The 10,517-nt window shown below is 49.7% G+C and overlaps 6 protein-coding genes across 6 annotated transcripts, besides 2 other annotated features; 5 read left to right on the top strand and 1 right to left on the bottom strand.

Annotated features, from left to right (window-relative positions):
- Window positions 1–323: 323 nt before the first annotated feature.
- Window positions 324–350: a microsatellite.
- Window positions 351–442: 92 nt separating this feature from the next.
- FPSE_04975 (uncharacterized protein) lies at window positions 443–2,632 on the bottom strand (the record flags this gene model as incomplete). Its single annotated transcript, XM_009258093.1, has 1 exon — window positions 443–2,632. The coding sequence occupies one exon, from the start codon at window positions 2,630–2,632 to the stop codon at window positions 443–445; it is 2,190 nt and encodes a 729-aa protein (XP_009256368.1).
- Window positions 2,633–2,969: 337 nt separating this feature from the next.
- FPSE_04974 (uncharacterized protein) lies at window positions 2,970–3,675 on the top strand (the record flags this gene model as incomplete). The annotated part of the gene is made up of 5 exons (XM_009258092.1): window positions 2,970–3,004; window positions 3,075–3,189; window positions 3,241–3,306; window positions 3,357–3,479; window positions 3,532–3,675. 5 exons carry the CDS (start codon window positions 2,970–2,972, stop codon window positions 3,673–3,675), a joined length of 483 nt encoding a protein of 160 aa, XP_009256367.1.
- A 404-nt stretch (window positions 3,676–4,079) lies between these two features.
- On the top strand, window positions 4,080–4,634 carry FPSE_04973 (uncharacterized protein; the record flags this gene model as incomplete). The annotated part of the gene is made up of 1 exon (XM_009258091.1): window positions 4,080–4,634. The coding sequence occupies one exon, from the start codon at window positions 4,080–4,082 to the stop codon at window positions 4,632–4,634; it is 555 nt and encodes a 184-aa protein (XP_009256366.1).
- A 348-nt stretch (window positions 4,635–4,982) lies between these two features.
- Window positions 4,983–6,494, top strand: FPSE_04972 (uncharacterized protein; the record flags this gene model as incomplete). Its single annotated transcript, XM_009258090.1, has 2 exons — window positions 4,983–5,147; window positions 5,205–6,494. The coding sequence occupies 2 exons, from the start codon at window positions 4,983–4,985 to the stop codon at window positions 6,492–6,494; spliced, it is 1,455 nt and encodes a 484-aa protein (XP_009256365.1).
- Window positions 6,429–6,470: a repeat region.
- A 447-nt stretch (window positions 6,495–6,941) lies between the features above and the next one.
- FPSE_04971 (uncharacterized protein) lies at window positions 6,942–7,980 on the top strand (the record flags this gene model as incomplete). Its single annotated transcript, XM_009258089.1, has 3 exons — window positions 6,942–7,062; window positions 7,119–7,449; window positions 7,524–7,980. 3 exons carry the CDS (start codon window positions 6,942–6,944, stop codon window positions 7,978–7,980), a joined length of 909 nt encoding a protein of 302 aa, XP_009256364.1.
- Window positions 7,981–9,630: 1,650 nt separating this feature from the next.
- Window positions 9,631–10,507, top strand: FPSE_04970 (uncharacterized protein; the record flags this gene model as incomplete). Its single annotated transcript, XM_009258088.1, has 1 exon — window positions 9,631–10,507. A coding segment is annotated over one exon (877 nt), but the record flags the coding sequence as incomplete, so codon positions are not given.
- Between the last annotated feature and the right edge of the window lie 10 nt (window positions 10,508–10,517).

The following is a 10,517-nucleotide window of genomic DNA, read 5'->3' as shown; positions in this document are numbered from 1 at the left end:
TGGTTACCATTTACAAGAGTGCTAATTTACTGTGCGATCAACACCAACAATCAACTCATGACAGGGGATAACCCACGATGACGAACGGAAACGCTTAGTGGCGGCGCTTTGGCTGCAAGCCTGGTCGAATTTGTACAGAGACCGAGGTACAGTACCTTGACATGGGAATTGGAGGAAACAAATGCTTATGATAGCCAACGTACAGAGTATATAACAAAAAATGCTCAAATATTGAACAGGGGCTCTTATCTGTGTGTATAAAATTTAAATAATTTCATTCATATATCTTTATGCTTCATGCAAATGCTGTGTCTATCCTATCCTGTATGTATGTATGTATGTATGTGTGTGTACCTAGGTATACGTATAGTACAGTAGTAAAACATTGGAATGCATGTAAGTGAAACACTCATGTTTACATGCGGCTCGTTGCTTTTCAGAGCTAACCGAAACTTGGCCTCTCCGAATATCCCACCCGCTCATCTGTCGCTGACAATGTGGTCCGCCTCATTGATCTCGCCCGCAGTGGCTTACGCCCTGCTGTATTCGTTCGCTTATTTGCTGTCGTCCCCGTCAAGGGCATTTGTGGCTCATCATCTCGCAATGACACCGCAAGCTCTGCATCTGTTTGTTCACCTGTCGTCGTCCGCCTTGATTGCATCAACTTCTCAAAAATGCTATTGTCCGAAAGAGCACCAGAAACGCTGTTCTTGGAACGAGGAACAGAAGCGCTGTTCTCATAAAAAGCAACAGAAGCGTCTTCGAATATCTTGCACTCCGCAAGGCCTTTCTCAACCCTGTCCGAACGGGGGAGTCGCGCCAAAACCTCCATGATCTCTCTATTTAGCCCCACAACATTGTTCGCTGCAGTTTTTCCTATATGAGAGGCCATGGACTCGCGGAAGTTTTGAGGTAAATCGGGGTAAAGCAGTTTACTCTCGATAGAACGTATAGTCTTTGCAATAAAATCCTGTTCCTTCCATAGGGCTTCAATCTGAAGCAACCTCCTCCCCGGAGAGCTGACAAGACCAGTTGTCGAGTCTTGTATCTCGAGCTGGGAAGTTGAGTCTGCTGTTGCCAGATCACTTAGGAATTTCCGAAATCCGAAATTGGGTATTGACAAGTTGTCGAGAACTGACGTGGACACTTCACCAGTTGAGTTTTGTAGACCAGCGAGGTCGAGCAAGACTCGTAGTCGGCCGATAAGGTAGGCTGTATCTCGGTCCCTGCCGAGCAGCATAGAGGGCCATGTAAAGGAACAATGCGCAAAACCTTGTATCAGACGCACGGCAGACCTCCAGTCGAGAGCGGCAATACACTCATCAAACAACTGTTTGATGATTTGTGTGCCAAGGACAACCTCATTCTTCATACAGGACACGAAGAACATGGCGGCTTGATCAATAAGGTTCACACGAAGAAGACCGTGTATAACAGCCTCGACGACAGGTTTGTTTAGTGGCGCGTGCTGCCAGAAATAGTCACCCGTTTGCGTCCACGTCTGGATTCTGTCGCGCCTGCTTCTTGAAGAGTCAAACCCTTCTGCTAACCTGCGTCTCACCTTGGCCCCTGTTTTGTCATCAAGCCCAGTGATACACGCAAGGCTACGTAAGAACCGACCGTAGTTGCCCGAGTCTTTGTAGTGATTCAAAATGGCCACAAACGTCGATGGTGTTGGGCTTAGTCGTCGATAGTAGTAGAAGGAATTGACAACTGATTCTGCCAAATACTTGTAGCCATGCCTGTCGAAAGCCACAATGAGTGTGTTGTACGTGTGCATATCAGCCGGGTAGGCAGAAACAAGCAGGTTGTAGCACACTCTGCCGACCTTTTCTTTGAGATTCAGTGATGAGCCAACAACCTTGCGGAGGCCAAGATTCAACGTAGCCCGGTTCTTCTTCATCATTTCCAAATCGGATTCCACAAGAAACTTGTAAGAAGGAATTTGGTCCGCAAACTTGACAGCCTCGTCAAAGCTGGGGCTGGGTAAGTTGGATTTGTCGTGAGCAGCAGCTCGTTTGAGTAATTGCTGGATAAGGTGATTGACCGTACGTCCAGCGTTGTGGAGCTGCTTGGGGTTCATTGGCCTCCTATGAACGATGCTGTCGTCTGTTTCCTCGTGCATGATGGTCTGCTCGAGATTCTCATAATCCGTCCGTCGGTAAGCATCCATCGTTGCCTTGTCTGGACATTGGTATTGTTCAGTCTGTACCCGGTTGAGAAATTCGTCGATTCGGATGGTGGCAGGCCTGTAGATCTCCTTCATGTATGGTCGGTTCGTGTACATATCCTTGATAGACTCCCATAAGTGGTGCATTTGACCAAGGGAAATGTTTTCTGTCGTACTCTGGGTCGCCTCGAGGTTTTGGAGTTGCAGCTGGGCCAATTCCCGCCGTGTCTCCTCCAACAGTCGATCCAGTTCCTGTCGTCGATCCTCCTTTACTACGGCGTCGACAAGAGCGGCAGTCGCAAACATGGAGCTGTAGCATGCTGTAAAGACATCGGCGATGGTGACTTTGCGTGGTCGAGTCGCGGTTGTCACTCGGCGGCCGAGAGTGCTCACAACTGCATCGCTGGCGCGGCGGCAACCGCAGCGATGGGCCTGGCCGGCTCTCGACCACAAAGCCTGCATTTTCGGCTGTGACCAGATGCCTAGGACATGGCTCCAGGGCGATTGAGGGTTATCGTGGACCGCAATCGCTCAATTGAGGTGTTTCGTGGAGTCGTTGGAACCACGAAATTGGCCAGTCACAGATGGTTCGATTCTTAAAGTCACGTGGGCACTACGTTCTTAGCTGGTAGTTGGACGCTATTCTCACACCCCACCACCCACATTCCACCACCAGGTCTTTGATAGTAGCTCTGAACCAACTGTATTCTGCTCTGGAGTTTACAGCAATTCACAAACAATATCTACTTTCCTCTTTTACGAAATCATCCTAGATCTCTCGATTGTCACATAAGTAACCATGTTCGCTCTCTATCTGACAGCTGACTTGCAAGGGTATGTCATAAATAAGTTTGCGCTGCCATCTTGGGCTTCACTGACGTGAGGGGCAATCTCATCATGACAGGGTCACCAACTTGCGTCCTGATGATACTCAAGACAACCCTTTTTGGTACATGTTCAAGGTTCAGTGTACCTCTTGCCGAGAGACTCACTCGAACTATGTTGGAGTCAACCGTTTTGTGCGTGCTGGTTAGCCTTTTAGTCATGCCTTTACTGATATTCTTGTTCAGGAGACCAATGAGATGAGTGGAAGCCGAGGAGAAGCCAACTTCGTGTGGAAGTGCAAGAACTGCAAGGTTGGTTTTCCCGAAACCGAATTGCGTACATTTGCTAACATTGTGTTAAGCGAGAGTCGTCTGCGTCTGTCAAGTCCGGACCTGCAGCTTATGAACAGATCGAGCCTGCCAAGGCCCAGAAGATTATTGAATTCGACTGCCGTGGTCTCGAATTTGTTGAGTTCAAGGCAGAGGTATACTAGTTGCCTATCGCCTAGGTTATGATATATGCTGACATGATACTAGGGCGAGTGGCTCGCTGAGGGTGCTGAGACCAGCACCAAGTTTACAGCCATCGATTTGGAAGAGGGCGAATGGTTTGAGTATGATGAGAAGTCTAACGAGGAAGTGAGTATTAATGAGATCAAGTGGGAGGTTCGCCGCTCGTAAAGCTCTTCAGAGGTCGATGTTGAATTGGCGTCTGGATGTTTAGATGAACGAAGCAAGAAAGAGGCCTATAGCGCCAGTAGAGAGTGCATATAAACGATGACTTGGGATAAATAAAAGGCCACGATATAGACAGTGTGAACATTTTTCTATTCGCGTACTACTTGTTGTGAAAGATGTAAGTTGTTCTACGTTTATTGCGGTTGGTAAATTTCTATAGAAGCTCATCAGACAATGCAATGGCCAGATCAACCAATCGTGCGTCAGCCTGTATCTAATCAGACCCATATTTTTGCGGTGGTGGCCGTCAAGGTTCTAAACTCGAATGCGAACAACTCTGAGACTCAACTTCAAAGCCGACTACAAACAAAACCACGAGGCATCAGCAGTCTTTCAAGTCTCTCATAATGGCATTAGCAGAGCTCCCAGGGACCATCGACTTTCTCACCGATGCAGCACACCTCCTGCGCACGACAGCTCCAGAGACTTCGGCTCATCTTATGAGCCACCGCGGCAATCTTCTCTCACAATTCCGTGTCTCGCCGTCTGATGTCCAACGACAGCACGTATGCGGAGGCTGCGGTCTCATAATGATTCCAGGTCAAGAAACCATGCTGAAACTGGAGGCTCGAAAAAGCATGCGAGCCAAGACAAAGGGTAAAAAGTCTGGCATCAACTCAACCCCCAAAGACAACAATGAAGGGCCATGCAAGATCCTTCACTGCGACAACTGTCAACGAGATACGAAGATTGTCCTCCCAGCTCCAGCGCCAGCAGTGAGACGAAAAACAGCGCAGAACAAAGTCAAGAAGACTGTTGCGCCAGTTGAACCGCCTAAGCAAATTTCAAACGCCAGCAGTAAGAAACGCGCTAGAAATCGAAAGGCTGGGCTCCAAGCTTTGCTTTCAGGACAAAAGCAGCAAAGCGCCAATCCTCTCAGTCTTTCTCATTTCATGAAATGATATGACGACAACTACTTGCAATTCAGTGCATACTTACCTAGGTATCGAATGTCAGGCACATCCAGATTTAATTGGTCGGATAACACAACTCAGTTTCTTTGGGTAAATGGAAGGATCTGAGTCATCTCAGGCCGCTATATCCATTCAATGCATCCCGAACATTCTAGCGCCTGCTTGCTGCGCCTGTCTGCCAAATTCTGCACCCTGGACCCCATGACATAACTAGGTCTAGACTATTGCCCCTCCAAAAATTTCATGACCCCCTCTGCCCCTCCAATACATCGGATTCAATAACCACCAAAACGAACGATCATTTATTTTAACGATTCGATCTCACCACGCACAAAAATGACTACTGAAGAAGTCAGCAAGCAGACTCCTGAGGAGTTCTTCCAGAGCATCGGCGACAAGGTCAAGAACTTTGCGCCTGCTGCTTCCGCTGAGGCTGAGAATGACGACGATGAGCGCGCTGTCGAAGAGATTGAATCTCTTTGCATGAACTGCGGCAAGAATGTGAGTTAAACCATTGCTTGACAAGTCGCATACCAAAATGTCTAACAATTCTTCAAGGGAATGACCCGTCTTCTTCTCACTGCGATCCCCTACTTCCGCGAAGTCGTTATCATGTCTTTCTCCTGCGAGCACTGCCACCTCCAGAACAACGAGATCCAGGCGGCCGGAACTGTCCAGCCCAAGGGAACACACTACGAGCTACGCTTGACAGACCTCGCCGACTTTTCTCGTCAGGTCATCAAGTCCGATACCGCGACCGTCAAGTTTATTGAGCTTGACCTCGAGATTCCCGAGGGCCGCGGCCAGCTGACAAACGTCGAGGGTCTTTTGACTACCGTGATCGATGACCTCGAGATGGGACAAGAGACACGAAAGGAGCAGACTCCCGAACTCCACATCAAGATTGCTGAGATTATTGCCAAGGGCCGCGCCATGCTGTTGGGTGACTCATTCCCCTTCCGTGTCTGGGTTGATGACCCCGCTGGAAACTCATTCATTGCTCCTGATCTGAAGGACGGTGTTGGCAAGTGGGAGAAGCACGAGTATGCCCGAACCGACGAGCAGAACGCTTCTCTTGGTATCTCTGACACCAACGCCGATGATCATCAGGCGCAGAACCCCGGCCTGACCGCAGAGGGCGATGTCATCCCTAACGAGGTATACAGCTTCCCTGCCACATGTCCTGGCTGCATGCGTCCTTGCACCACCCACATGAAGATGGTCGACATTCCTCACTTTAAGCAAGTTGTCCTTATGTCCACTGTTTGCGAGGACTGTGGCTACCGATCCAACGATGTCAAGACTGGTGGTGAGATTCCCGAGAAGGGTGAGAAGATCACCCTCGAGGTCAAGGACAGCACCGATTTGGCCCGTGACATTCTCAAGAGTGAGACTTGTGCCCTGGAGTGCCCCGAGCTTAAGCTGCAGGTCAACCCTGGTACACTTGGTGGTCGTTTCACCACTGTCGAGGGTCTCCTTACTCAGGTCCGTGGCGATCTTCACTCCCAAATCTTCGAGGCTAGTGGCCCCGGCCAAGGTGGTGACTCTCTCGCCAGCGACGAGAAGAACCAATGGACCGCTTTCTTCGACGGTCTCGATGCTGCTATCCGAGGCGACAAGCCTTTCACAATCAAGCTCACCGATCCCTTCGCGAGCAGCTACGTCCAGCCTCTCGTGGACCCCCCTGCTCCTGACCCCAGTATCCACCGTGAGAGCTATACCCGTACAGATGAGGAAGAGGAGGAACTTGGTCTCAAGGACATGAAGTTGGAGAACTACGGAGAGAACGATGAGGAGGAGGAGAAGAAGGACGGCGAGGAGAAGACCGAGACTGCTACTGAGTCATAGTACCAGGCATGGCTTTGATTCCTCTTTTCTGTTTTTCCGATTAAAAGTTAAGCCCATAGATGAAGCAATGATTATATAGTTTATGACCAATACAGTCTTTTTGACTCTCGACTCATACAACACACATTGACCGACTGCTGATGTTTCTAATACTGATTACTTCAAAAGTGCTATATGGTACCGGGTAGCCACGTGACGATTGGACGGGATCTATATCGTTGGTTCCGCGAGCCTCGGCTCCGGGGCGCTCCCCTCATGACTCCACTTTAGCCGGGGGAAACTCCAACTAAAGCAACAAGGGGACTTCCCCAGATGAGCTCCCCAGCTTGACTTAGTTCACAGTAGGCCTCGGTATTATGATAAAAGAGAGAGATTCATAATTCTTCTTCTCTCGTATCCTTCTACCTTGTCTATTACATTCACCAAAAACCAGATAATATCACAACCATGTCTGACAAGGCACAAGATCGTATCAATGCCATTGGCAACCAGCTTCTTCCACCAATCAACAAGGTAGCTCCAGGATCAAGCAAGCTTCGCGTCGAGGGAAAAGTTGTCATCATAACAGGTACATGACAAATATATACAAAACCCTCACCGTGCATCCCTCTTACTCCTCTGTAGGTACAAACTCACCATTGGGTATCGGCCGTGCCACTGCCCATCAGTACGCGGAAAGCGGCGCGAAAGCTCTGTATCTCTGCGACTTTGACGATACTCATCTTGAGACGCACAAGAAGGAGATCAACGCCGCGTTTCCAAGTGTGGAAATTTACACGAGATGTTTCGACGCGGCGGATGAGGACAAGGTCAAGGAGGTAGTTGACGACGCTATGAAGCGCTATGGTCGATTGGATGTCTTCTTTGCCAACGCCGGTATTGTTGGGCGAACCACGCTGTTTTCTGATTTCAGCAAAGATGAGTTCATGTCGATATTGAACACCAACACGTCGAGGTATGAACAAGCTCTGCTCGGCCCCCCACTCCACCCACACTCTTGCATCTGTATCATCTAACACCATATCCCAGTGTCTTCCTAGCAGCCAAATACGGAGCTCCCGCTATGATGGAGACATCCCCAGACAAGCCCCATTCTGGCGGCAGTATTATAGGCACAGCCTCAGTAGCCGGTATCCGATCCAATGCCGGTTCCACGCCCTACTCAGCCTCCAAGGCTGCGGTTGTGTCGCTCGCGCAGACGATATCGTATCAGCTTGCCGGTACTGGTGTGCGAGTTAACGCCATCTGCCCCGGTCTTATCGAGACCGGCATGACGGCACCCGTATATGAGGCTGCCAGGGCTCGGGGCAGTGAGAAGAAGATTGGTCAGCTCAACCCTATGAAGAGAGGCGGCAGAGCTGATGAGATTGCTCGCGTTGCTTTGTTCTTGGGAAGTGACGAGAGCAGCTACGTCAATGGACAGGCTTGGGCTGTTGATGGAGGATTAAGTGCTGGACACCCTTTTGTTCCAGGAAGGCTCGGGTAAATCTTGTGAGTGCAACACTATACACTATACCATGGAACCCTTATGATATTTCCTGTCATATATATCCCGATGCTGTTAGCGATATTGCAAAATACACCATCAACCATTACAATTTATCGGAAGCAGTGCCGGTCTCGGCCAGAAAGAGCAAAAAGTCAAGTCTCAGCTTCAAGGATCAATCAGCTCATCCGCGCTTCCGAGTAGTTAGTCCATTCTTAGTTTCGAAATACCACTGATATACCTTTTTGCAACCCACAGAGTATCAGAACCACGAAACACGATCCTCGCGCCAATCGCATCAACAAGCATCAGCCGAGAAGCCAAGAGCAACCATCACGATACGATGCGACGAAACAAGTGCTATTATTGTTATCATTCTCTCACGTTTTGGCTTGGCATTTCCAATCGTATCTTCGTTTCTGGGGACCAATCATATCGGTAGTTGCTACGCCGTGTGTTTGGTAAAATTCATCATGTGCTTGGAAAGTTGAAGATAATGTTAATTAGTCTAAGCTTTTTACAACGGGTCAAAGGAATCATTCGGCACAGTCTTTTGTGGGAACTAGTGATGTAAATATAAGATGATCAATGCTATCAATCATCTGCTGTGAAAGACGCCGTACTGTATATGAATCATGTCAACGACGCCATCCCGCTTTCAAATGCACGATCCAGGAGAAAGAGTCTCTTCCAAGGAACTAACCGTCATCACGCTATTACTGAAGAGTAAGGCAGTTGAAAACAAGCCTTGAATAGTGTGGACGATGATATAGGTACCTTGAACCGTTGAAGAGAAAAAAGCCATTTTATTCGCCCAGGAGATAAATTATGGAGTAACAAGTCTCGACTTGAGAGAGATCCATAGCACGAAACACCAACCAAAACTCGATCCTGACTCAAGGAACCCAGTATCAAGTCTCAACCCCTTGAAGGTGTTCTGAAACGCACAACGACGGAGACCAAGTTGTTAATCCTAGGAAAACGCTCCATAACCATGCAATACCAGGGAAACATTGCCGAAAACATGCCTTGATAAACATGAAGCCGCGTCATCTCGAAAACAAAAAATCATTCCAACAGAGCTCCAACTATGGGCTTCCTCATACACCCATATAGTCCATCGCTGATATATCGTACCTTAGTAAATTATTCGACCCTGACCCATTCACTAGCTCAATTACCTGGCTCTTTTATGCATAGCCAATCCATCCACCCGATCTTTCGCTTAAGGCGTGCAATGATCGCCAGGGGTCAACTTGATGGTGTTAATCAATTCCCTGCCCAGGATTGTCGGAGCTTTTGCAGTTTGAAACCCATCAGCTTGCCACTCGAGGTGGGATTTACTGGCGTCAACTTGTAACGCGGAGGAACCTTGAGCCCTCGAATCTCTGTTCGTTAAACGGGGAGTAGGGAGATGACAGACAACGTCCGTCCCATGTTTTACAACCGCTTATAATATAAATAAATGCCCGGACCCCTAACGTTTTCCATTAGCCTTCGAGTCTCTCCATCGCCAATTTTTCCTTGCTCTTTTTCTTCTTCTTTCTAACTCTTCAAGACTACCAGTTGCAGGCATCTGTGGTCAGTCTTTCTTTCTAGTCATTCTCTATTCCTTGTATTTTCATTCCACTCTCCGGTACAAAAATCAACATGGCTGTTCTTTCTCTTCTCACAGTGGCTCTGGCCCTTTCTTCTCCGGCCATGGCCCGACCTCGTCCACAACTCGGTAACGGAGATGATGCTCAAGAGCCAGGTGCTGGTTTGGGCGATGGTCTCATCCCTACTGTCCTCCCCGGTGCTGGTGCTACTGAGACCGGTGGTCTGGGTGGTGCCCTTCCTACTGGCGGACTCGGCGGTTTATTGCCCGGTGCTGGTGGTGCTGCCCCCGGTGGCGCTCAGGACGGCGAGACTATGCGCGAAAAGATCGAGAAATTCCTTAACGACCTTTTCGGAGGTGGTGGAAACAACGCCGACCCTCCTGCCGCCGCTCCCACCGGCGGAGCTGGCGGCGATGCCAGCACTGCCACTCCTGTCGCAACTCCCGGCAGCGGCGATGCTGGAGCTAACGAGTCTCCTCTCTTGACTCCTGGCAGAAACAACGCTGGCGCCGGTGGTACCATTCCTACTTTCGTTGCTGGACCTGGCGCAGGTTTCGGAAACGGAGGCGCTTCTGATGCCCCTGCCCAAACTCCTGGTTCCGGTAACGGTGGAAATGCTGATGCTTCCGAGGCTCCTGTCGCCCCTACTCTCGTTCCTTCTCCTGGCAGTGGTCTTGAAGGCCCCGGCACTGCCCCCGGCGCAATAATTCCCACCTTTGTTGCTGGGCCCGGTCAAGGCTTCGGAAACGGCGAGACCCCTACCCCCGGAGCCGGAGCCGGCGCTGGTAACGGCAACGACAACTCTTCTGACGCCCCCCAAACCCCTACCCAAACACCTGGCAGCGGCAGCGGCACTCTGCCTACCAATGATTTGGCCGCACCTAGCGGTGCCATCCCTACCTTTGTTGCTGGACCTGGTAACGGCTTCGGTGAGGGTGG

The sequence above is a fragment of the Fusarium pseudograminearum genome, chromosome 1 (assembly GCF_000303195.2).
Source record: "Fusarium pseudograminearum CS3096 chromosome 1, whole genome shotgun sequence".
Lineage (NCBI taxonomy): Eukaryota > Fungi > Ascomycota > Sordariomycetes > Hypocreales > Nectriaceae > Fusarium > Fusarium pseudograminearum.
This window is presented reverse-complemented; position numbering and strand designations above follow the sequence as displayed.